Source organism: Ambystoma mexicanum, chromosome 3q (genome assembly GCF_040938575.1).
Source record: "Ambystoma mexicanum isolate Mex_15411 chromosome 3q, UKY_AmexF1_1, whole genome shotgun sequence".
In the NCBI taxonomy this organism is placed as follows: Eukaryota; Metazoa; Chordata; class Amphibia; order Caudata; family Ambystomatidae; genus Ambystoma; species Ambystoma mexicanum.
Genome location: NC_090926.1, coordinates 751,680,096 through 751,707,125, shown reverse-complemented (window position 1 = coordinate 751,707,125; position 27,030 = coordinate 751,680,096). Strand labels below are relative to the sequence as shown.

The 27,030-nt window shown below is 47.0% G+C and overlaps 2 protein-coding genes across 5 annotated transcripts in view; one reads left to right on the top strand and one right to left on the bottom strand.

Annotated features, from left to right (window-relative positions):
• Positions 1-27,030, top strand: part of TEN1 (TEN1 subunit of CST complex) — a 528,532-nt gene that overhangs the window by 422,141 nt on the left and 79,361 nt on the right. Inside the window, exon 4 of one of the 4 annotated variants that reach the window (XM_069654725.1) lies at positions 6,192-6,721. The exons of the other annotated variants lie outside the window; for them this stretch is intronic. Coding sequence (XP_069510826.1) covers positions 6,192-6,235 — 44 coding nt within the window. The 3' untranslated portion in view covers positions 6,236-6,721. Of the gene's footprint in view, positions 1-6,191; positions 6,722-27,030 lie in introns of those variants that run through there. 4 annotated transcript variants of the gene reach the window in all.
• EVPL (envoplakin) overlaps positions 1-27,030 on the bottom strand; it is a 160,418-nt gene that overhangs the window by 84,544 nt on the left and 48,844 nt on the right. The window contains exons 2-8 of the mRNA XM_069654718.1: positions 14,966-15,068; positions 12,572-12,726; positions 8,135-8,258; positions 7,623-7,748; positions 7,285-7,323; positions 2,834-2,995; positions 1,868-1,975 (exon numbers count right to left, since the gene is read on the bottom strand). Of these exons, the coding sequence (XP_069510819.1) occupies positions 1,868-1,975; positions 2,834-2,995; positions 7,285-7,323; positions 7,623-7,748; positions 8,135-8,258; positions 12,572-12,726; positions 14,966-15,068 (817 nt within the window). The remainder of the gene's footprint in view (positions 1-1,867; positions 1,976-2,833; positions 2,996-7,284; positions 7,324-7,622; positions 7,749-8,134; positions 8,259-12,571; positions 12,727-14,965; positions 15,069-27,030) is intronic.

The following is a 27,030-nucleotide window of genomic DNA, read 5'->3' as shown; positions in this document are numbered from 1 at the left end:
TGGGCTTCCGCCCAAGATATGTCACTGAATCTGCCTTGCGGGATCTAAAGAAACACTTTAACGACATCAGAGACTCGGTCAAACTGGCCCTTCTACTTCTACTAGACCTCTCTACTGCCTTCAACCTCATTGAACACCAGACCTTCTGCCACAATTTTACCAATGCTGCCAACATCTCCCCTGAGACAACTTATTGGATGTCCTCCTTCCTCGTAGACAGAACCACTCGAGTCTATGCTGGGGATCCCGCAGCCCCTCCAACCCTAGTCTCCTGCAGTGTCCGGCAAGGTTCCTGTATCTCTCCTACAGTTTATAACATCTATACAAGACCTCTTATTGATCACTTGGATGCCTTTGGCATTATATACACAAACTACGCTGACGATACTTAAATCCTCCTCCCCCTCACGGGTGATTACCTCCAAGACACCACTTCAGGGTGTGCCCCTGACCTCCCACACCCAATCAGCTCAGCTCCTGTCTACCCTCAGCACACCCTCCACCCTGGAGGTTCATATTTACACCTAATGGTGTTCTAGGCTATGTAGCACTCGACAATCCTAGCACTTCATCTGTGGCTCACCCATGAGCTCAGACTCCCCAGCACTTACCCCCTCTGCCCTCTTCTTTGCTGCACTTTTACGTTCTAAACACCCACAATGCATAGTAGGTTCGCCCCTTTTCCTTTTTTTTCCTCCCACTGCTCTTACATATTGTGTTTTGTAATGTATTTCACTTCCCTTGTTCCCTCCGTTCGCCATGCGAGCACTTTGAAACAGTATTTTACTTGCTGTATAAGCACCTAACAAGCAAACAATAGATAAATAAATACATTATCCAGGTTTGGATGGCATCTCACCTGCTCTACCTAAATGATGAATAAACTGAAATATTGCTCGTCAGCACCCAAAACTCACTCAACAAACTTGACTCATCCTACCGATCCTATGTGATGGACGAGATTTCAATCCTGGTCTGGCAGTAAAAACATTGGGCATCTACCTCGACGCCAACCTTGACATGACGCGACAAGTAAGCACCATCGCCTCTACCACCGCCCATACTATGAAGCTCATAAACGCTAGTAGACCCTTTCCCTGCATCAACACCACCTTACCATTGCACAAGCTATCATAGGATCCAGGTTATACTACTGTAACGCTCTTCTGGCGGGCACCTCAGAAAGGAACAGCAGTAAGCTACAAGTCTATCAAGAATAACGCCCTCTGCACTGCCCGCGGTCTATAAATGTGACCATATCACAGCAGCCAGAAGAAAGGCTCATTGGATCCGGATTCACAAATGCATCAAATTAATTCAAAATTCTTTCCATCACTCACTGATGCCTTGCCAATGCAGCCCCGGTATACCCGTCACAAAGATTCGTAAACTAGTTACTAGATTCAAGCGCAGCCGAGCAGGTGGATATAGCTTCTCAATCATTGCCCCTAGCTTTCGAACTTCTTGCCGCTCACCCTTCATTCTGAACCCTCTTACTGGGCCTTCAGAAAACTTTTAAAAACTTGTCTCTTTATCTAATTGGTTTGACCTGCTTTACCAGCCCTCCCAATCCTAACCTGACTTGCTTTGCCAGCCCTCCCAATCCTAATCTTGCTCTTGTTCTTTAACAGGCCCCTAGGTGCTTATGGGTTAAGTGCACTTAATAAATGCTTTATAATGCAAAAGGTCATGCTTGGGACCAAGAAAGAAATCGAGGCTCATTGTACATTTTTCGACATCTGACGACAAGGGTCTCATGGTCCATGGATGGAAGGAAGGTGGCACTGAATTTGAACAGAGTAAGGAGCACCCCTCCAAACCTTCCATAGTACCTCGTCACTCCTCCCCTATGTTCCCAGCTCCGTACCTGGATGGAGTTGACCGCTGGATGCTGCAACTCAATCATCCGCTCGCCATCATCTTGGAGGTTGTTGACATACTCCTCTTGGGTCAGCAGGTCCTGGGTCTTGAAATTCTGTAGAGATGGGAAAGAGTTCAGAAGGATCCACTACTTCGCTCTGTTCCCTGAGCATGCATGGGCTTCCCGGCACCTGAGGGAGGGATTCCTCTTTCAGCTGCGGCAAGGAATGTTGTCTAGACAACGTTCTGTTTGTATGTTGGTGCTACCTAATCCTTATTCTTTATGCCCCTCATTCCGTCTGTGCCCAATTCACTCTGACCTGTGAGGTGCAGTGACTTCATGGCCATGGTCTTGCTGAGAAACAAGTGACTAGCCAAGTCTTCTTGAGGCATCGCTCTATCAGAAAGTCTCATCATTTTCTCTAGATGTCAGCAGTCCAAATGTGCCTTTGAGCATCCACATGTGGCATGGTGCTGACAGGCCACTCCAAACCTCGGACGGCCTTTCACCACAAGTGGAAGCACACCTAATACTGCAGCCTCGACCACTGATGTAGACTGGCCTCAGGCTGCTCCCTCATCGCTTACTGTTGCCTCACTTTGTACTAAGGGTTTACCTCATACTGCAGCCCACCTCACACTGCTGCATCAGCACTTACTGTAGCCTCACTTAACACTAAGGCTTTGCCTCATACTGGAGCCACCTGACGTATTACGGCTTTTTAAGTAGTTGTGCTTTGTACTAATGCGTCACCTCTTTTTGCAGTCTCACCTTCTACTGCAGCCTCACTTTTTACTGCAGCGTCGCCTGAAACTGCAGCCTCATGTCATACTCCGGCTTCACCTTATACCTCTGCAGCCTCTCCTCATTCTGCAGGTTCTCCTCAAACCACACTCTCGCCCTATACTGCAGTCTCACTGTATACTGGCGTTTTTTACAACACCACCATCTTACCCCACTTTGTTGCCTTACCTCGTACTCCAGCCTCACACTGGCAGGGTCAGCTATCTGGTCGCTCCAGTCCTGCCTCAGGACCTTGTTCTGCTGCTCATTGAGGTACATGAGCTCCTTGGTGCTGCCATGGAGATGGTTGTAGAGGCTGCTCAGGTGGCGGCCTCTCCACGTGGCCACTTCCTGTCGTGTGCAAAAAGAAGGACAGCATGAGGAAGTCACCGAAGACCCTTGGAAACACAAGCCGACCTGCCAGCTGTGGAATGAGGACGGTCTATTTGACAGTCAGTAGTGCTACAGTAAATTCAGTCACATCACGCCAGAACATCTAAAAGTCAGAGTCCCTTCTATGCAAAGCTTGTGTTTAACTTAAAGGCTGGTATGGATGAGGGTACATTTCGCCTCAGGAGGGCAGTGTGGCATGCAGCAACTTTAAAAATGCCAATCTTCAACAGGCTGTATAGGATGAAGGTGTCCTAACAGAACAGGCCAAAGGGGCAAGAATTAGATTTAGTACAAAGAAGCCTGTGAGTGCAAGAAATGGGTTCCATGAACATGGCGGAATGGGTTCTAGGAGGATGTTTGGGCAACGAGTGGCTTCCAACAGGGCCACTTAGTCAAGAAATGGCTTGCAAAGGGGCCTTCACATGGCCCAGGATGGAGCAGGCCCACAGTGCCAGAGCAGGGAGAGCCATGTATGGGGAGGTATTTTAGGATCTATACATTAGTGATGGTGTGACATTTAATCATGTACTCAGTAGCATCATTTTAAAATGTTTTATTAGACTTTATGATAAAAAGCGCAGCATAATTATTAAAAATGTTTCCCAAGAGCAGCCCTACATATGTGCTGTCATGAAGATCAAACGCTTTTCCAGGTAAAACTTCTAGGTACCAAATCGGTCCCAATACATTACATAGCCCATGTTCTAAGTTGGTCATGGAGGCAGGTGGTGAGAGTTGGTGTGAAGTTTATCTCCTAAACTCACCTTTGATGCGTCATGATCTCATTTGCACAGAGGGAACCTTTTAGCAACTTGCTCTGAAGTAGACTTCAAGAATAAAAGCTCCCTCCGAGTAATGGGTGAATATGTATTGGCCAAAGATTTGTATAATTTATATCATAGGTCTGCTAAAAATGAACGGATGCAGTTTAGTTAGGGGATTTTGACATGCACTGGTCAAACTCCTGATGTGAAATATTTTGTGTTGCAATTTAAAGGACTTGAAGGAACTTTGTTGCTTTGCTACACACAAAAAAGTGGAAAAGTCATAATTGATATAATGCCCCAAAAACAGCATCAATTACTGAGTCTTGCTCTACGGTTGACTGGTCTGACCATTTTGTAATGTTTCTTAACCTGCAGGGGTATCTTATCAACACAGGACATTATTTTAAGCACACAAATTCTTTTAAATGACTCATGCAAATCCTCTGTGCCCTAATAAATGTAAAACAGAAGGGGACAGTACGAAAAAAAAACTTTACACAACCAACCAGTTGGAGATACACGGCTCCAAATTAACACCCACAGAAAACAATATATTAAAAATGTCTATTCAGAAAGCCGAAGCTGACATCCACAGTAGGCATGCAAGCCTTGCTCAAAACAGGGCCAAATGCTTGTTTTCTATTCTACGGATATTACAAATGTCTTCTCAGGATGAAGCATTATTAGTAGAGAAATCCACAGTGTGATGGATTTGTCTGAGAGAAAATCTCTAACCTTCCACCTTCTGATTATAGCATTACTTTTAGCTATAAAAGCAATAGGCAGAGGAGTACCAGAAATCCATGAAACCTATCAGCTTCACACCAGACAACCAGCTAGAGTCCCTGATCAAAGAGCCCCATGGTCCAATGCATCCTTGTGTATTGTGACTGCACTGTTGACAAACCCATCATTCGGCCTTTGCTAAATACTGTTAAAACAACCATCACCCCATTGACCCATTACCGTTTTTTGAGGAAGGATTAGGGAACAGACTCGGTCACTACAGGTAAATTACCAGAGACGGTACGAGGGAGAGTCCACCAAAGGGGTAATATTCATTTCCTCAAGGACTTTTTCCATGAGGAATGAACTGGTTGGCTATCTTTTTGCGGCTTCTTTTATTTGACCGTAATCAGTTCAGCATAATTAAAAGAAACCATGAGCAAGCTGGGTCTCGAAAGATGAATGAACAGTGTTGACTTGGGTAGCAGAGTTAGATGGGACTTTTTATTTTTAAAGTTGAAAGTGGGAATAAACTAGCTTAGGGCAGGGGGTCATTTACTCCCGTTTCCTCCTTTGCTATAATGGAAGATGTTTTTCTGGGCTCTGCGGGGGGCAGGTAGTAGTAGTGTGGAACGGATGCTAGTCGGTTATTCTTGGGGAAAGCTTTTAGGGCACGTGGCCGGTTGAGGGGTACCCTCATCTCCCATTTTGTCCTGCTTTGTAGAAAAGGTTCATTTTAATAAAGGGTGGTGTAAGAGGGCGCCTTTCTAGGTGGTGACTTTGCTTTTAATTCTGAATGCTGGTCAAGTACTCATTGTTTATCATAAAGTGCGCTTTGCAGGGTTCATTTGCAATGAAGGTTCCTCAGACATTCTGTGTGATTTATTATTACTTTTATTGATCAATTACCCAACCAGAAAAGCATTTCAAGAAATAGACTCCATCAAGTGATTTCTGTAATATAATGTATGGACGTTTGACAAAATGCATTCAAAGAAATGGTTCCAAGAGGAAATTACACTAGATGGACAAGAGAATGGTTGCGCCACCTTCAAAATATTTCTTTCAATTGAGGTTAATCCTCTTTGGCCAATTCGTAACAAAATATTTTTTATATAATAGTTTCCGAAATTGTATTGATTCTTATTGACTTATCTAAAGAAAGAATTGGTTTTACAATTGCTATTGTTCGATTTAAGATTTTGGTGAAATAGTGAACTTAGTTGCAAATTTAAGAAATGTAACTCACACAGGGACGTTATGCAGATGTAGTTTGTTGTTGAATGATGTCGCACGCAATACACATAATGACGTGATGACATAATTCGCAACATATATACACAGATTCAAAATGGTAATTCCACGTGGAACAAGTTTTCGGACATGATTTATCCCTAATATCGTCTTTTAGTTAGTAGCTGGGACCGTATTGGTCCAATAGAGTATAGGTTACCTGCAATGTGAAGCTAAGGATCTATTGTGTTATTTTTAATTTAGGGTTGTGCACATTGAAGTTTCAGTATTGGCTACTGCTTGCAAAGTGCTTCTAATGGATGGCTCTTGAAAGCATCTTTATATTGATTTTTCGGAATATAAGTATGACAATAATAATTTAAGATTATAATTTATCAATCATATCTTTTGTCATTATTATCTTTTAGATGTTAATTATGATCATCGGCTTTCAGTGAAGTTGGATACTTGACATCAGACACTATTTGCACATGGACTTTGAACTTAGAATTCAGGATAACATACTTATACTTGGACAAGGGTTTGATTTATTGATTTTTGAGGGCTTCAGATTTGCTAATAATCGCTGGTGTTTTGCAAGCAAGTGCATTAATGGATCTATTTTTTCTTTTCCCTCTCGTTCCCATCGCTTCTTCTTGTTTTGTTCCTTTATTTTTATTTTGTAGTTTGTAATTTTCGATTAATTTAAATGTCAACATATTATATATGTTACATACCCTACTCCTTAATCCTACTACCGCTCGTGTTTTGCCCTTGTTACTCAGTATATCAGACATCATTAGGATTTGAACGTTTAATTAAGTGTTGTTGTAAATTATTGTTAATCTTGCCTTGAAAAAGACCTTCATGGGGCAAAACTGATGGCCATGCAAATGGCACATCTTTTGTTAGTGTAAACACAGTTTTAGTGTGTACAACTAAACCCACAAATAATTTACAAATTGGATGTCTTGAATGCATAAATCTATGTTAAATTAAACAATTAGAGGTAAAAACAAACACATTATTTGAACAACCTGATTTAATTTTAGGCAGAGCGCATGCTTTGAAAAATGATGAGGATTACACTACATGAATTGCATAGTTTCCCCCAAAAGAACAGTGACACAAGGAATGGATTGCAACAGCCAACACAATCAAAGAACGGCTCCCAAGAGTCAACTGGGGGCAATTCATGTTTTTGCCAGAACACAGTGGGGGGAAGGGCAGTGTGGGGGCAGCTTTAAAAAGCTGGTGGTGCAAGTAGTGACGTGGATTAGTGGGGGAAAAACATGTTCTGAATGTTACAATAACCATGATAAAGCCAGTGACCTCAGTGGACCTCGAGGGACAACAGCAAGAGAAATGAGCAGGCGGGATTGCCGGGTTATCACTCATAAGTCTAAATTGTAGCAGTAGTACTAGGTCTGGTTTGCGATATCAGCAGACACAGTATTTTTTCTATATGATTTGGTGAAAAAGCATTGAAAGTATTGCTAATGTTGGGGACTCAGTACATACCAGTAGGCCCTGGTATTGCCTCTTAACGTCATCTGCATCCTGTTCTCCGGCAGAGGAGGGAAGAAAAAACACCTTGGTTAAGAAGAATCTTGTTTATCTTATTTGCATTATGAATGTCAATGTTTCTCCAAAGCAGACAGTCACTGGGCAACTGGACTATACATGCCACGCTTGTGGGCTGGTTATGGATCTCTGCCCCACACTCTCGACCATCTGTCGTGGGCCATGGGTAGGTCCTCCCTCATCCCACTCAGGTGTTGTTCTCCACATTCTCGCCCAGGAGTCCTTACCTGCCTCTTGCACCACCCGCCCTCCTCAGGGGTAACCTTATTACTCACCCCCGTGGACAGGCTGCGTATCTCCGGGGCATACTCCTCGATCTGTTGCTGTAGGATATTATGTTCTGCCACCTGCTTCTCCACCTCAGGCAGGCCCGGCCCGTATTGCCCTTGGTCCAGCTCTCTCTGCGGCAAGAGAAATCAACAACACGCAATTTACAGTTCCTCTGTGGAGTGCTCGAGCAAACAAAGAGCAGCGGTGAATGGTGGAGGCAGCAGAGTAAAAGTGACGGACCACTCTAGAGAAAAATGGGGAGGCGTCCTGGCAAGCTTCCGCCCACCCCTCGATCATTGTCTATAGGGCTAGTCTGTCACATGTCAGGTGAATGCCTAACAAGTGATAGACCTGGCACTATGCTACCACCATTAGGGTGACACAGGTGATGTGGAGGGCTGCCCTGAATGGTACGGATGCACTGCCAGGTAGTATAGACTTTGTTTCTCTGTGAATTTCTGTGAATTACTCTGTGCATCAGCAGAGCACCCCCACCAGCAGAAAACAATCACCATACCTGTTTTTGGTCCAGCACCTGTTGCCAGTTGACTTTGGGCCCCACCTGGGGTAGGCTGAACTTTTCATACAGATCCCGGTACTCCGAACATTCCTGGCTCAGCCGCTCGTGAAGGTTGCGGATGCTGCCAAGCAAGAGAGGCAGAAAATGGTCATCTATGCACTACTACCCGTGATAACCAAGGAAAGGATCACAGTGGTTCGCTACCACCATACCTCAAACCACAGTCTGGGTGACCGCTAACTGCATAATCAACCACCTTACCACTAGCCCCACACCACGCAAAGGACCACTGTGATAGCCAAAGGAGCACTGGCCTACGAGCGCCATCAGCCCAAAAGCTAGTGACCTGGATGATATGCCACCCGGATATGTGATCGATTCTGCCTCGACCCTACCAACTTTCCAAAAGCTATGATCCCCATGGAACACTCCTACTGAGTTCCCTGCGTTTCTTCATCTTTAACACATCGTCCACCTTCCTGCTCCCTCAACCTCCTTTTGGGGAAAAGACTAATCAATTGGCAATACAAAGAAATGTAATGTCATATAATGGCGGTTTATTGGCATAACAAAATGCTGTCATCTACATAGGGAGTAGATGTAATAGTCATGAGGCAGAATGTATATAATGAGGAAGTGTAGCACCTGGTGTGGTTGCATAGGGCCCATCTACTGAAATGAAGGTTTTAAGATCCAGCCAGTGTATGTGGGCCTTCTAGTACTGTCCTATGCTGCCGGGTATTTAACATCTTCTTTCTCCGGGTTTCTTAGTGCCCTTTGCTCTTCCATGCTGGCAGAAGTGCTGCATCATGTCCAATGGTCTGTTGGTTTCTTATGCTGTCATAAGTTGCCAGTATTCACATCTCTTTTTGCCATTTTGCTGTTTTCACAAAGGAGGATTTGAAATAACATAGTTTATTGAAGTCTATGATCTTCAAGGCAATCTTGCAAAAGTAGCAGGTTCTGGTTTGTTCATTTGGTGCCACGCATGAGGAAATGAGTTTTATTTTGGTAATGGCCATGTTTATTTTCTCCAACCTCCAGGTCTGTCTGTGAGTGCCAGGCTTTCATTTCAGCCCTTGCGGACATACTCTGATAGTTGGAATCCCCTCTGTATCACTTTCTGCTCTCTGGTTGTCATGTTTTGCCTGGTTAAAATGGTAGCGCGGCACCTGAATTCTACATACTGTAGTCGGCAGCAACAGGATCCAGTGTTAGCTGTACCTTGAGTTGGATACTCAATGGCCTCCCTTCCCATTGAGTGTAGTAGAGTTCACTGTGGCCTGAGTTATATGCTCCTAAGCACTCAGTGTCCTAGCACTCTTGTGTCCTTACATAAACTGGGCAGTGTGAGCCCTTGGCTGGGCCAGCCTAAAAAGACCCTGAGAAGAAAAGACCCCATCCCATGTCAATATGGTGTCTCAAATTGTGTGTTTAGTAAGGAAGTTCAAAGTCATAAGAATTGAACTCCTTCTATCTGTGACCTGCCACTATATGGTGTAGAGCAAGTTGAAATGTCACAACCTTGTTTTCCGTGCAGAGTATGCGGAACCAAGCCTTTCTGTGGGAGAAGACGACCGATGAGGCGGGCCGAGATTCATCAAACTTGGACGAATGGACCCAAACAGCCAACCTTCTGTATGTAGGCCCATTCTTCTTTATCCGACCAGTGTCCCTTTAAAGGAATTGGCTACCTTACTCTCCCTCACTGCTGGGAGGGAAAGCAGTCCACAGAATGAACATTCTCCGGCTCTTATTGCATGCTTTTCCGGTGAATGTCCTCTGGCATGAAAGGGAATTCAGGGGGAAATCCTTTCACCTGCGGGCATCAAGAGTACCTATGCTGCCCAGTGACAAGGCAGAAGTAGGCCTTTCTGCCATGCTCGAATGCTTGCAGGGAATGGGTTGTGCTACCCCTGCCTAGCGAAATGCCTGATATATGCATTCATGTTCAGGTAACACTAAGCCCAGATAAAGCAAGCATGGCAGGCCCTACTGGGAAGAAGCCCTCACCCAATCAAGTTTAAGATTATGTTTCACTGCGATCCAATCGCTGCATTGCTTGGATTAGCAGGGGGAATGATTTCTCCACCACAAAGGGTTCTTAAGTTCGGTCTCATTGAAAGAAGGACGGAAGCTGGCTTGGCCCAGATGACACAACACTGGAGGCCATCCTTCCTCGCTGACAGAACCTTGCCACCACCTTTCCACTGAAACTTGCACACCATAAATTGTGGCGCGCCACAGGGACCCAACCTCTCGCCTCTTCAACATTCACATTGCCCCTTGAGCGAATCACCAGAAAGCACAAGCTCACGTACGACAACTCCGCCGGCGGCACAGACATGGTCTTCAAACTTTATGCAGGCCCCCCGAAAGCTGAATCAAACCTCACCACGAGGAATTTCTGTTGCTGAACCTTTTGAAAACACATTTATTTTTTAATCAAAGTTGACACAAATGTATAAAAACAGTCATTTTATTCTTTCTTGGGGATCGATGCCCTTCTGCTCCAGTGACCCCATTTTTAAAATACTTTTGTTGTTACTCTTTTAGCGTAACTTCCACCTCCTCCTAGGGGCCGATATAAACTTACAACGAACCAGGGCCTCCAAGTCACTGTTTATTTTAGGTTTTTATCATGTTCTATTTCATGATTTTTCTTTCATTAAGTGAAGCAGCGAAACTAGTCTTTTCTTCTTGAACTACGGATTATTCCGGTTGCCCAAGGATAGACTGAAAGTCAACCAAACCAAAATGGAAGGCCCCAGTTATCAAACCAAAGCAAAAGGCACGGCAATGATATCCTGGCCAGACGAAATAGGAACATGGCCACCCATGACCAAAGTGGTAAAGAATCTGCGTATCCTTATGGACACCATGCTCTGCACCTCAATGGATAGAGGGACCCTCGCCTCCGGCCATAACAGCGCTTCCCGGGAAGCATTTAGGAGCGGGATCTGCACATGACCCGGGGTCCAATCAGGCTACAGATAGTAGCCTTGATTGATGACACTGCCAAACTTACCAGTGAACTCGACTGGACCATCTTAAGGAAGCCAAGCCCAGACCACCTGCCCACAGGCCAAGCGAGATAACCGCCAAAGGAACTGAGCACCTCTGAGCAGTTGTGAACGTCCAGGCAGAGCCGGCTTTTAGAGCTGGAATCCACAAGCGACCTGAATCATCCTTAGGTGGCCCTGCCTTGCCACCGATGGGAATAATTATGCCACACCAGGATCCCTTAGCCTCCTAAACCACACCGTTTACCTCTACACTGGCCTCCACTCTAGCAGCCGCCATCTGTCTCATAATAGCCCACACGTGAAATACACAAAGGTTTCTACTCACACTCACACCCTCACCCTCTATGATCCTCACAGTGCACTCTAACAGACAAGCCAACGTCATACTCATGCTTACGCTCATGCAGGCCGCGATCGCGCTGCTGGCTGCTTCCAGGTAGAATTTGGTAGGAGGCAATGTGAACATCATAGCGCATTATTCCATGCTTAGAAGCGTACACAAACTCATATTGCGATTTCTCAGATGTGCTGTGCACCAACACTCCAGCAACAATAAACTTGGTCTCCTCTTGCAAGACCATGAAGCCTGACTCCCTCTCTTACAGGACCCAAAGTGGCCAAGGGCCCTTGCAAATGGCAACCACATGCCGAAAGGACCCAGTGAAATAACATTTACCGCCATGATCAAAAAGCAGGGCTTCCACAACTCATGCACATGGATCAGGACACACGACAATTCTTTTTCAATTCTTTTGTGGCTCACTAGCCACCAAACCCCTGAATTACAGTTGATTGTTAAATAGAATCGCATTTTATTATGTGTTTTAACAATGTGTAAAGAGCCTCCCACACTCCAAAGGGAACTGAGTACTTTACAAACCACATGGACACACAATTATACCAGTGAAGAACACACCAGCACTAAGAAAGAATGAGGTGACTTGCGGAATCCAGGCGTTCATTACATGGCGCCTGGACTACTAAACCCAACACAGCTGGAGCAAGCAAGTGCATATGACGTATACACAAACACCGAAATGTAGTATTTAGCATTGGAAGACTTTTCATTTGAATGCAACATTGAAGAAGAGAACATGCATTTGGCTAATCTGGAAAACCGCTAATAATATGTGTTTGGTATATATATACAGGTAATAAAAGTGAATGAAGCCGAGGGCCCAGCTGCTCCTGAGTTAAGTGAGGTCCTTCATGGGGAGGTGACATACATACATACTTCACATGCGCTTTTAGGGATCCCTTTTTCCAGTGTGATTAAATTATTATCCACAATGTTGCTACTGTTGTGTTATTAAGACTAGGTTCACTGGGAAATAGAAGGATTTCTTCATAGATCTACTGAAGAACCACCCACCAGGCTCCCAAGGAATGGGTGCTTCCCTCTACTCACTCTTTTTCAATTTCCGGGCCTTGAGGATGCTTCAGCCGCTTGGCCTTGTCCACGTCTAGGAAGAGGTCTTTCAGCAGGATCTCAGAGTCCTTCAGGCACCGTGCATTCTCCTGCTGGTACACAAAGCTTGTCTTCTGCTTGTAGTTCTCACTGTCCTGAAGGAAAAGAAATAAGGGATACATGTGTAAATCCAAGGTCATGAATCAGCCATTTAATGGCCGGTAGAAGAACCCTGATGGGTCCTGCCTAACACCATCTGGAGAGGAATCCTCGCCCCTCCTCGGTTCTCTGGGTCCTGCCTAACGCCATCTGGAGAGGAATCCTCGCCCCTCCTCGGTTCGCTGGGTCCTGCCTAACGCCATCTGGAGAGGAATCCTCGCCCCTCCTCGGTTCTCTGGGTCCTGCCTAACGCCATCTGGAGAGGAATCCTCTCCCCTCCTCGGTTCTCTGGGTCCTGCCTAACGCCATCTGGAGAGGAATCCTCGCCCCTCCTCGGTTCTCTGGGCCCTGCCTAACGCGACCTGGAGAGGAATCCTCGCCCCTCCCCGGTTCTCTGGGTCTTGCCCAACGCCACCTGGAGAGGAATCCTCTCCCCTCCGCGGTTCTCTGGGTCCTGCCTAACGCCACCTGGAGAGGAATCCTCGCCCCTCCTCGGTTCTCCGGTTCCTGCCTAACACCACCTGGAGAGGAATCCTCGCCCCTCCTCGGTTCTCCGGGTCCTGCCTACCGCCATCTTGAGAGGAATCTTCGCCCCTCCTCGGTTCTCCGGGTCCTGCCTACCGCCATCTTGAGAGGAATCCTCGCCCCTCCTCGGTTCTCCGGGTCTTGCCCAACGCCACCTGGAGAGGAATCCTCTCCCCTCCTCGGTTCTCTGGGTCTTGCCCAACGCCACCTGGAGAGGAATCCTCGCCCCTCCTCGGTTCTCTGGGTCCTGCCTAACGCCATCTGGAGAGGAATCCTCGCCCCTCCTCGGTTCTCTGGGTCCTGCCTAATGCCATCTGGAGAGGAATCCTCGCCCCTCCTCGGTTCTCTGGGTCCTGCCTAACGCCATCTGGAGAGGAATCCTCGCCCCTCCTCGGTTCTCTGGGCCCTGCCTAACGCCACCTGGAGAGGAATCCTCGCCCCTCCCCGGTTCTCTGGGTCTTGCCCAACGCCACCTGGAGAGGAATCCTCTCCCCTCCTCGGTTCTCTGGGTCCTGCCTAATGCCACCTGGAGAGGAATCCTCGCCCCTCCTCGGTTCTCCGGTTCCTGCCTAACACCACCTGGAGAGGAATCCTCGCCCCTCCTCGGTTCTCCGGGTCCTGCCTACCGCCATCTTGAGAGGAATCTTCGCCCCTCCTCGGTTCTCTGGGTCCTGCCTACCGCTATCTTGAGAGGAATCCTCGCCCCTCCTCGATTGTCTGGGTCTTGCCCAACGCCACCTGGAGAGGAATCCTCTCCCCTCCTCGGTTCTCTGGGTCTTGCCCAACGCCACCTGGAGAGGAATCCTCGCCCCTCCTCGGTTCTCTGGGTCCTGCCCAACGCCACCTGGAGAGGAATCCTCGCCCCTCCTCGGTTCTCTGGGTCCTGCCTAACGCCACCTGGAGAGGAATCCTCGCCCCTCCTCGGTTCGCTGGGTCCTGCCTAACGCCATCTGGAGAGGAATCCTCGCCCCTCCTCGGTTCTCCGGGTCCTGCCTAACACCACCTGGAGAGGAATCCTCACCCCTCCTCGGTTCGCATGCCCCTCCTGGCCTGATCCGGACCAGCCTGGCTCTTGCAGACGGGAGGTTCCAGCCGGATGATACCCACCTAGGGGGAGAAAATGTATCTGCAGAAACCTTTCACACATTTCCCTGGAATGAAGTCTCATTCTTTCACAAAATGGCGGAAGAATGATCCCACAGATGTAAAGGAACAATCGTAACTACTATCTGCGGGGAGGATCCAAAGTAGGCATACGAAATGGGTTGGTGTAGGTGAAAGTTTCCACCAAGCACATAATAAAGTTGTGTTCAGGAAAGAAGCTGTGCACGTTTATTTAGACTTTGCAAGTGTCAAATCCATTAGAAGGGTCCCAATGGCATGAGATTATTTGATGGGTGGTTAGGTCAGTGCAACCATCCTCTTTATGCAGAAGGCGGGAATGTATATGTTGGGACATGCCAGGGTGTGTGGGAGGAGGGAGGAATGAGGACAAATGTGTTTAGATTCCCCAAGTGCATTTCCTTTTGGTGTTCAAGATCTCCTCTGGTCATCTCCTGCCTCCACCCATCGGTCTAGGGGGCTATATAGGGGGACGTGGACGTAGATGTATATGTGTGCAACCACCACTGTGCAACACTAGCATCTTTACTCCTGCCCCTGTATGGTCCCTTTCTGCTTCCCGTCCAGAGGCCCTGAATCAATAAGTACCTTTTTCAGTTTATTCTGGGTTTCCAGAATGTTCCTCTCAACTTCGTCTGCATTCTTCTGCATCCGCGCGATCAGCAGCGTCAACTCATTGGGCATCGAAGACCTACAGGGAGCAAAGAGAATATGCCAGAGGATAGTGGTTAGAAAGATACATTGATCATACTCTGCCCCACAGGTCTACTCCTTCAGAGGCCCCCTGAAACTGCTGCCAGCGGCTTCACCACTTCTATGATCTATCTCGAGCCATACAGCATAGGTCCAGGGCAAAATATCCAATGCTCAGCCTATTTAAGTCAAAAAAGCGGGACTCACAAAAGACTGGGGCGGTTAGGCCAGGACACAACTGGAAACATTTCAGATTCACTTTGTATCCACAGCCAAATTTTTTTCAAACTATTGTATGTAGATTTTATTAAGGTTTTATATGACATCACTACCACAACAGTGTCCAAAAAGACAGAGTTCACAGGACATCAACATTGCTCTGAGTGACCACCTCCCCGCCAGACACGACTGTAATGTAAATGTTCCACCCCACCATTGTACGCTAAATGGATACTTCTGCCTCACACCACTTCTTACTTCTATGCTAGGAAGCACAACTCCTGGCTGTAGATATCCCCAGTGAGCAACGCCATAAAAAAAAAACAACAAACCAACAACAAACACAAAGACCTAAGAAGACAAGACACACCAGTCGCCATGTGTCCCTGAAGCCATCTAGAACCCCTTAAAGTTAATTTCCCCCCGGTCGGGGCCTCCACAGTAGAGAGCCAGGTAAATGTCTTAAATATCCCACTGTGTTTCTCCCGACCCCAGTCCACCCCAATCCCTGTCACCCAAGCCCTCCGACCCACACCCGACTGGGCTACACCCTACTTCTCACACCAGCTGTGTTATTGGTTCCAACCTCTCTCCTGAGCCATGCTTTTCTGTGAACTGCCCCCACTCCTCCATGAATGAAGTCATATCACCCTGGGCCATGTACGCAAGCTTTTCCATCCCACACTTTCATGAGCCAGACCCCTTGCTCTGGTAATAGTAGTGTGCTTTTCTAATTTTGGGCCACAGCCATCCTACCCGCATGGAGCATGGCTTCCCACATTCTCGGAAGCCTATAAGACTCATAACCCGCAGGCGGCAGTATGGCCAAAAGCACTGTGAGAGGTTGTAATGGTATCAGGATCTCTGTTATTTCTTTAATCCAACTGAGCAGTTCAGCCCAAAAGATTTGAATGCAGAGACACTCCCACCACATGTGAGTCAATGTTCCCAACTCTCCACAACCTCTAGTGCAAAGAGGCGAAACCCCTGTAAATATCTTAGAAACCCTTACTAGGTCCCTGTGCCAGCCATGGACGATCTTAAAATGATGTGCAGTAGAATGTGTGGGGAGATTCTCAGGGAAAGTCATCTTATACATTTTGTCCCATAGTTTTTCTGGCACTGACATCCCAGTTAACTGTTCCCAATACCCCTTAAAAATTGTCCTCGTAATCTTTGTGCGGGGCACATCAGGGATTGGTATAATTTAGAGATAATACCTTTCCTAGTGTCCGCTGTCACCAAGACTGCCTCAAAGGGGGTGAGATCCCTCACCAAGTCCCCCATCCACTTCGGGTCCAACAGAACTTCCTTCAACTGAATGTACTCAAAGATCCCCGAATTCTCCATTCCCAGCATATCTCTCACCTCCTCAACTTCCTTAAATGTGCCTCCTCGCAGTAGATGTGCTACCCTTTCCAAACCCATATCAGATCATTGTTGCGCCCCCCTAAAATTCCTAGTGCCCAGCCGTAAAGGATGTCCCCATATCGATCCAAGCAGAAAGGGCTATGTAGACAGTTCTCTGTCCTCCTTTGAATTCGACCAAACCCTCCACAATAATCCCAGTATCGGGTGATCATGCACCTCCACTGCAACATGTCTGTGAAGAATCCATAGAAATTCCCTCACCTTCCGCAGTACAGCCATAAGTGGGTCATAGTTAAGCCAGTGTAGGTGCTCAATTTTGCCTGATATTATGATCTCCAAGTAGGTAATTGACTCCCGTGCCCTTATAAGCTTATCCATGGTGACCACATCCCCCCGATTCTTCTTGGGCAGAGGAAGCAGGAAGGATTTAGAATAATTGTTTTTGAGCCCCCCACACCTCCCATGTTCACATAGCACCTTCATCAACAAGGTTAGCAAACTCCCCTCATCCCTAAGGTAGCACAAAACATCATCAGCAAATAGGGACACCTTAAGTTCCACCCGATCCACCACTATACATTTATTACCAGGAGTCGCCCGTATTGCTGCTGCGAGTGGCTCTATAACTAGGGCGAAAAGAGAGAAGAAATCGCGTAGCCCTGCCTAGTACCCCTAAATAAGAACATCTCTGAAACCAACCCATTTGTTGCTACTCTCGCCACTGCGTCTCTACACAGTGCCACACCCATTTGTGTAAACAAGACCCCATTCAGAAAGCCCCACTCCACCGTATCAAAGGCCTTCTCTGAGTCAATTGAAACCAAACAGGCAGTGTATTCCCCCTTCTGTGCCCAATAGGTAAAATTAATTGTCTTTCAGACATTATCTGCTCACTGCCTACCCCTAACGCACCCCTTCTGGCCTCCATAAATTAACGTTGGGAGGAGCTTGCCCAGTCTGATTCCCAGAATGTTTTCTAAAATCTTCACTTCAATGTTAAGAAGGGATATAGGCCTGCACGAGGCACAACTACTGAGATCTTTCCCCTCTTTCGCGATAACCGATATGGAAACTTTAAGCATCGTCTTCGGGAGGGCCTTCCTAAACAGTACCTCACTGAAAACTCTAGCCAATATAGGAGCTAATGTTGACCGAAAAAACTTATAAGAACGGACTGTGAAGTCATCCTCCCCTGAGGATTTCCCACTCTTCATCCCTTTTATTGTTGCAATAGTTGCCTGCGCTTCAATTTGGTTTTATAAAACCCCTGCATCAACCGAGAGTCTTGGCAAATCCATTCCCTGCAACCCTCAGTAGTTTCTGAATGGATGGATTCCGAACCTTGTCTGCAGACCTGGAATTCCCATGAATCCTAGCGGTGCAATTGCACAAGACTTCAGAATTTCCCATTCAGAATGCAAAACCGCTAGCAGGTATTAGAGATTTAAATACAACAGTAGCATTTAGATTTCTGTAGCTCCACAAAGGACTCTGCAATCTAATGTAAGCTCATAACTGGAAGGAGCAAGGCAAAATCTTACGGGCTGGCGGTGAAGCACTGTTTCCACAGCATCACACCCAGTCCTGAAACATACTGTAGTTTTCCGAGTTCATGTATGATTTGATGTAACTTTGATGAAAGTCTAGTCCAGACAAAGAGTTGCCACATGACACCATCCTCTTATAGAAATAGGGGGTGTATATCCCACATACTGCCATTACATCTCATTCCTTTTCCACCAAAATACGTTTAAACTGAAAAACCATTGCCTTTCAGAACTATTTAATTGCAAAACATAATCACTGGAAATATGATTCATTGGAATTATGGGAAGATGGTCACAGATAGCTGTCTAACTTAAAGTTAATTTAGGCTTGGGTTAAGGCTCAAAGTTAGGAATGTATTCAGGTAATGGTCAAATAAAGGGTTACACAGTGGAAAAGCGAGTGGGCCGGTGTTCGGTGAGGGTTAGGGCCAAGCGGTATGCAGTCTTTCCATCGAAAAAGTTTCCATTGAAACTTATCCAATGAAAAAATGTGCATCGAATGCATATTGGTGTGGGGGTAAAGGGTTAATTTTGTTTGGGGTAGGTTTTTAAGGGAAGAAAAACGGGTGGTTAGGGGGAAGCCCCCCAAAAAACAAAAAATACATTTGATGCTCATGTTTTCGTTGCATAGGTTTCGATGCATCTTAATTTCGATGGAAAGTTTTCGATAGAAAGACATGTAACCTGGTCAAGCTTATAGTCGGAGACATGTTAACAATGAGGTCAGAGTATTGGTTAAGGGTTGATGAGAATTAGGCTTAGGGTTGTGGAGTGAGTTAGAAAATCAATAACACATCTATCTTTGTGAAATAAGCTGAAGTAGGACCGAAAAATCAGTACCAATGTCCAATGAAAACCAATAGCAAACATTACTCAATAAAAAGGGCCATTACAAAATAATATCAACTGTTATCTCAGCACTCAGGTGCCTGCGGGCTTGTAGTGCTCTATAAAACTAGATATTATTAAAACTAGATATTATAAAGGATAGAAAAATCTGGTGTTTGCAATGAAAAAACTGCAATGAAATGGAATCTCATTGAAGTGCATGAAGGGAAAAGGATCGGTTTTTCTGGTTGCCACTTGTCTGCTTGGCCCATGTATTGCTTATACGGTGCATGTCCAGTATCGCAGCAGAAATATACAGAAGTCCTGAAATAGGTCTTCAGGTGTTGGCTTCGAGTGGCATAAAGACCAAACCACCTCCTGGCCCTCACCACGGTGAATGAAGTCCTTGAGACACAACTAAGTGCCAATGAGGGGAACCCAACCACTGGCAGGCGATCCTCCTTTAGAGCGGTGGTGGCAGGGGGCTTGCCTGCTAGAGGTTATTAGCCCTGCAGACCTTCACCCAATGCAGATCTGTTAGGAGACTAGGCCATTCTAAAGATAAAGGCAATAACATCTGCATGATGACATATGCAACATATGTTTAAGGTATTATTAGAAAACGTAACAATTCTTATACAGTCTAAACAATCAGCTTGTGACTGAGATCCAACATCGTTGAAAGAGAAACTGACAAGCAGGTAGAGCAAATGACCTTCCATTATGCAAAGGTTAAATCCCTTCCAAGATCGTCATTCTGCCCCACCCCGGCTCCACCCTAGGCAACCAGTTTCAGCGCAATTAGCAAGTTGTAAAAAATCATGACTAAAGTCTTCTATTTCAAGTTCAGTAGCTTTTGTAAGGAAGGCATCTCAGGTGGAGCCGACAGGAAGATCAGCTGACACAGTTCTGCATGCGTTCAGCTGCTTCAAGGCAGCAGACTCCTTGCAACATGAGGACATTCAACATATCATCCTCAATTGTTGAATAATGGTGTTGCAGACCTCATTAGCAGCTATGCTTGCAGCCTGGTCACCTTAAATTATATAAATGTCCCCTCCTGGAACAACAAAAGCAATCGTATCTCTCTTTAAGACGATGGATTTAGAGCGCTTTTCTCCGACTTCAAATTCTTCCATGGAGTGCAGATGGTGCTGTCACATTAAGCATCATGCATGTGTGTTTCCAGGATCATGCTTCACTAATTGCACCATCAGGTCTAATGTGTCCTAGTAGTGATGCCCGCAGTGGCAGGGTTCTAATTTCCCAGGTGACAGCAGCAACGTGTTCTAATTTAATGTGCAGGTAGAACCGTTGCTCCGCGCACCAAGATGTTAAGGTCTATGTCCTGGCCACCTGTGTGGCGCAGTCAGTGTCTCCATGCTAACTCTGGCCCGCCTATTGACCCACATCCAGAAGGAGGGTCCCCCTTTTATTTGCATGAAATGGAACTCGCTTTATGTGCCCGCGTCTGCCTCGCCCGCACACGTGGACCCTCTGGCAGCTCGGGCGGGGAAGCATGGCAGTAGAGTAGCACCACGTTAAGATCCAGCCGCTGGCGGGGGTCTGGACTGGTCCCCAATCTTCAATACTTCATATAGCCAAGATAATGACAACATTGCTTATACAGAAGAAGGTCATACAAAAAACAGGTTGGGCTTTCCCCACTAATAAAAGGAGACTTTATAAATACTAAATACATGCTCTGATGGGGGAAGTTCTGATTGGATCTGTTAGTATCAGGAGGATACTGTTGGCGTGAATCATACTGATACACAGAATGCCATAGAATGCGTATCCGCCAATTCCCGTCGCTCATGGGAATACGGCAATGTGATTGGCTGAATTGTGGTCACTATTTCTGCCTCCGTTCGCTCCTCCCCTGTGACTGTTTGGGAGGGGTCGATTGTCACCCCTCCCAATCTTTACACTGGCCATACCACCGTGACCCACGTTTTAAAAAAAAATCAGGATGCAACATCCTTTAACCCAGAATCATAAAATGTTTGCTGTAAAGTGACCCATTCCCTTAGGAACCGCTCATAGATAAAGGATGCACTTAATGACATCCCTTGGATATTGCAGGGGGGTTCGGTAGTATTAGTAACTAGTGTTATTATAGTGTCACGTATTAAAAAAGAATCATATTTGATTATATATTTTAACTATATATAGAGAGAGAGAAACTGCCACACCCCAACGGGCGCAGAGTGCTTAACAACTCACAAGCAAATAAAAATACATCAGTAAACAACACACAGCATAAAGAAAGTGTGTGATGACTCGCCATGGGTGCACACCCTATCGAGGTGTGTAACTAGTGCAATGACCGATGCTCCACATCGTGCCCATTCAAGCACTGGAGAGGCACAGTGCACCCGACCGTGCCAAAGGTTGTCTTCAGACTGGGCAGTGTGCACACCACCTAGATGCAGCCACAAACAACACTGGGCAGTGTGCACACTGCCTAGATGCAGCCATAAACAAGCAGCCACAAACAACACTGGGCAGTGTGCACAACACCTAGATGCAGCCACAAACAACACTGGGCAGTGTGCACACCACCTAGATGCAGCCACAAACAACACTGGGCAGTGTGCACACTGCCTAGATGCAGCCATAAACAAGCAGACACAAACAACACTGGGCAGTGTGCACAACACCTAGATGCAGCCACAAACAACACTGGGCAGTGTGCACACTGCCTAGATGCAGCCATAAACAAGCAGACACAAACAACACTGGGCAGTGTGCACAACACCTAGATGCAGCCACAAACAACACTGGGCAGTGTGCACACCACCTAGATGCAGCCACAAACAACACTGGGCGGTGTGCACACCACCTAGATGCAGCCACAAACAACACTGGGCAGTGTGCACACCGCCTAGATGCAGCCACAAACAACACTGGGCGGTGTGCACACCGCCTAGATGCAGCCACAAAACACTGGGCAGTGTGCACACTGCCTAGATGCAGCCATAAACAACCTCTATCAAGTCTCTGAGGCTGTCAGAACTCTCAGGTTTACCGAGGCCATGCGTGAAGAAGACGATCAGGCTTGTGTTTGTTTGGAATTCTGGAAATTGTAGTTTTCCTACATTTCAAATGGAACGAAAAAACTACAATTCCCAGAATCCAAGGGGGGGGGGGAAACCAGGACTAGATAGCCTTCTCACGTATTGCCATGGGAATTTGAGAATTCTGGGTTATTTGCAGATCTGCCTTTTATTAACCCCCTCTGATCCAGACACTCTAGCTTTGTGCGTGGTCCAGTAATCTATGCACCGTGATCCTATTTGAGATCCCGCCAGAATTTAGCAGGATGGAGGATATTGGGAGAAAATTCCGGGCACTATCCCCTGGTAATTGCTCCCAATCCTCCCTTCCGGGCAGGGACGACTAGAAAGGTCACTCTGGGTTGGGTGGGCATCCAACAGTGCCTGCCCCTCCTGACTCTATTACCTCTCTATGGGGGCGCGTTGCAGGTGGCTTGGATCCTTGGCACCCCGCACGCCCATCGCCCCATATTATTCTCTGCCACACGGCATTGCACCCTCTGACCCTGCCTTCCCTCTGCGTCAGCTTTGGCAACATGGAGCCTTCCCCTAGCGGAGTCTCCTCCTGCACAACCATGTTTCCCCCTAGCCATGCAGTGCAGCAGGGATACCATGGTCCTCTGGCACCCTGAAATGTCAAAGACAGGGGCTATTAGAACCAGTCCACTCTAGATCCGTTCCTCATGCACTCCTGCAGTCTGCCCAAGTCTATTGCCTCCTAAAGAACTGAAATGAGTCTGGAACTCAACAATCCAGCGTCTATAAATATCTATCCCACGAGCACTGGAGCAAGAGGCCTTTAGGAGTCTACAGTGACTCCCTGCGTGCTCAGAGGGGTGTGAACTCATTCTTTCACACCCTTGTCCTGTTTTTCCATTTTGTTTACAAGCAACCCTCCCTCTATCAAGGGCCAATCAAAGTTTATCCTGCTAAAACGTCAACGTGGAGTTGATAAATGGCACATTTTATTCCTTCCAATCCTGGACTGTAGGTAAGGGGTGCCGAGGCATCACTAGTAGACTCCATGCCCCTCCCACTTTCGTCTCGCTCTGAATTATTCATGCATGCGCTTCATCTGGAGCACCCATTTCTTCACATCTGTTCAGCGGATGTGCAAGTGGGAAGGGCGAGTATGCTTGTCCGATTTGCATAGGAATGCATAACATCCAGGGTTTCAGAATGCAATCTCAGTGTCAGCGCCTTTATTAACATTCTTGCATGTGAGCGATCACGTCTGCTTTACTGATGGAATCATAAGTAAGGCCGGCAAGTCATCCCATATTGATTTCAGAATCCCAGCATCCGCAGAGATGACACGCCAATCCCCACACTCATTGCCTTAAGAGCTGGAGTGTTGCATTATCCTGAAAGAAACTCACTGTGTCTTCCTTTAAGGGGCAGTAAAGGTGGCCACCCTTAGTGTCTGTGTACAACCAACATCCGTTGCGGCCATTCTCGGCCTTCCCTGATCCCATTAGCTCGCCTGAGGGGCAGTAGCGTGCTGCTGGTTTGCAGTGCCCCTACCTGTGTGTGTACAGCAGTAGATGGAATCCTCGCCATGGGAAGGGCTTGCATTCCTCCAAACATCTACTCACATGAAGTAGGGCATGCCTGCTAGATGCATCGTTGCCGCTTCTACTTATCCACGCTGGTGTCAAGGGCCACATTCAGATCCAGGAGCGACAGATAAAACCCTGAAAGAAGTCCTATGCATTGCACGGATTCACCCCTGCGCCTTAGGATGTCTTCTCTGATCGCTGAACATTCTAATGTAGCGATGCACACGCCCTTCTGGATGTGTAGAAGCCTGGGATCCCAGAGGAACGCGAGGGTAGACTCCTGTGTATGATTTAGGGGTTTCATCCCCAAACACTAGATGTTACAAGATGCTGAAGTCTTATGGGAAGCCCTTCTCTGCTTTCCAGATCCCACATATTCCTTGTCACTGATGAATACTTGCACATTTAATATTCAGCAACCCAAAGGCCCTCCAAAGATTATCCTGTGTTCTCTGGCATGTATACCCATACCCGTTGGCATTCCAAACCTCAGTGTTGATGGATTATAGCTCCACCCTTCAGTGGCAGACCCAATACCCGGACAATTTCATGGGCCTGATCTACAAAAGCCCCTTTCAATGGGAAACCCCCTTTGAAAAACGCTTTGTAAATCAGGCACCATAAATCACAGTGCAGCTGAACGAGAGCATCTTCCATTAAGTGTGGCCATCATTGCTGCCTACCATCCCAACACATTCCAACAGTGCCCACATTCAAACCTCTCCACCTATGCAGCAAGCGGGTCAGCGACGGTCCAAATCTTGCGAGGAATAGGTACTGATTACTGCAGCAGTGCTCTGATCTCGGGCATCCACTCAGCCTACGGACTGATTACGGCAACTTTGCTCTGATCCCCGGGCATCCACTCAGCCTAGGTCCTGATTACTGCAACATTGCTCTGATCTCCGGGCGTCCACTCAGCCTAGGGCCTGATTGCTGCAACATTACTCTTATCTCCGGGCATCCACTCAGCCTAGGGACTGATTACTGCAACATTACTCTGATCTCCGGGCATCCACTCAGCCTAGGGACTGATTACGGCAACTTTGCTCCGATCTCCGGGGGTCCACTCAGCCTAGGGACTGATTACTGCAACATTGCTCTGATCCCTGGGCATCCACTCAGCCTAGGGACTGATTACGGCAACATTGCTCTGGTCTCCGGGCATCCACTCAGCCTAGGGCCCGATTACTGCAACATTGCTCTGATCTCCGGGCGTCCACTCAGCCTAGGGCCTGATTACTGCAACATTACTCTGATCTCCGGGCATCCACTCAGCCTAGGGACTGATTACTGCAACATTACTCTGATCTCCGGGCATCCACTCAGCCTAGGGACTGAGTACGGCAACTTTGCTCCGATCTCCGGGCATCCATTCAGCCTAGGGACTGATTACGTCAACTTTGCTCCGATCTCGAGGGGTCCACTCAGCCTAGGGCCTGATTACTGCAACTTTACTCTGATCTCCGGGCATCCACTCAGCCTAGGGCCTGATGACTGCAACATTGCTCTGACCGCCGGGCGTCTACTTAGCCTAGGGACTGATTCCGGCAACATTACTCTGATCTCCGGGCATCTACTCAGCCTAGCGGCTGATTACTGCAACATTACTCTGATCTCCGGGCATCTACTCAGCCTAGCGGCTGATTACTGCAACTTTACTCTTATCTCCGGGCATCCACTCAGCCTAGGGACTAATTACGGCAACATTGCGACGATCCCCGGGCGTCCACTCAGGCTAGCGGCTGATTACGGCAACATTGCTCTGATCCCTGGGCATCCACTCAGCCTAGGGACTGATTACGGCAACATTGCTCTGGTCTCCGGGCATCCACTCAGCCTAGGGCCCGATTACTGCAACATTACTCTGAGCTCCGGGCATCCCCTCAGCCTAGGGACTGATTACAGCAACTTTGCTCTGATCCCCGGGCATCCACTCAGCCTAGCGGCTGATTACGGCAACATTGCTCTGATCTCCGGGCATCCACTCAGCCGAGGGCCTGATTACGAGTGTGGCGGTAATGGTGTGTGAAGGGAAGAACCGTCACACAAACACAACATGCGGTAATTACCACATATCGTAATTACCACAAGTGGAAAATACCATGCCATTTTATGGGGCTCCACAATGGAGAATACCAGCCTTGGAATCATGCAGACCTTATCGGGGACCTAGTGATTAACACATGCAGTAATGGTAAATGAGTGTGGTGCTATTTCCAGAAGTAATGCAGCCAAACTAGTCTTCTGGATGCCCTGTGCCACTTATCTGCGCGCCCTCAGGTGTTTATGTCCAGGTGGCTGTGCACGCGCTGCGTCAGACAAGGATTGCTCCAGCTTCTCATTTAGTAATGACTGAATCCTTGCGTCCCGGTGCAGATCAAGCTGAAACTGACCAGTGTATCCGACGACTTGAATAGTTATTAGTAAGTTGCACTTTTATACACTTCACGATACATCAATTCACAAAGAGGGTATTATTGGCTATTTGGTACTACCACCCACTAGCCTCATATTTGGCGCTGATCCTGGGGAGAAATATCGCTTTTTGCGAATGCTCAAAAGGTTGCAAAGATACTATATTCCTCTCAACGAATGACTTACTCTCTGTTTTCTGAGGTAGAGCACTGACTACTCAAATAACATGTTTACTGTATTAGTGTGAAAACTTCCGACCCTTTTAATCTGCCACCACAAGGTGGTCTTGATAAAAGCTTGAACTTCGAAACCTCAATAAAGGACCTTCCCTGTAGTAAAAAAATAAAATAAAATAAAAAAGGCACCCATCTAGGTCACAGAAAGTGATGTGCTATTGTATTATTAAGAACCCCAGGCTGCAATTTAGCAATGAAGGATTACATATTTATGGGCATGCAGTGTGACTCTGATTCACAGAAGCCTAGGGTGTCCGAGGGCATGCCTGCTGAACTACTACCCTATCGGGCTCTGGGGATTACAGCCAAAAGTGTATAACATTGGGTTAGAGGGGGATTCAGGCGGGTAAAACGTAAAATATGGCAGTGCCACTTTGTGTTACATTTCAGCGGAGGACTTTTGGTCCTACCTAGAGGGTGCCCCTTCCCATCGGTTAGACGGGCCATCGCCTAACCACAGGACCAGCACTTGGTAACACAGACCCGCACCAGGCTCAGTGTAATCATCTATTTTGACAGGTTGATGTCCAAGCCGGGTCAATTTCCATGTAAAACAGTTCCTCACCAACTATTTCCATCAAATAAAATAAATAACCAACAAAATAAATAAATATTTCCAGTCAGGGCATGAACACACAGGAGCTGAAGAAACAAGAAGAAACAACTACTTATTCACCGTAAACACCCAACTGGAATAAGAAAAATGACTGGCAGTAGTTGAGG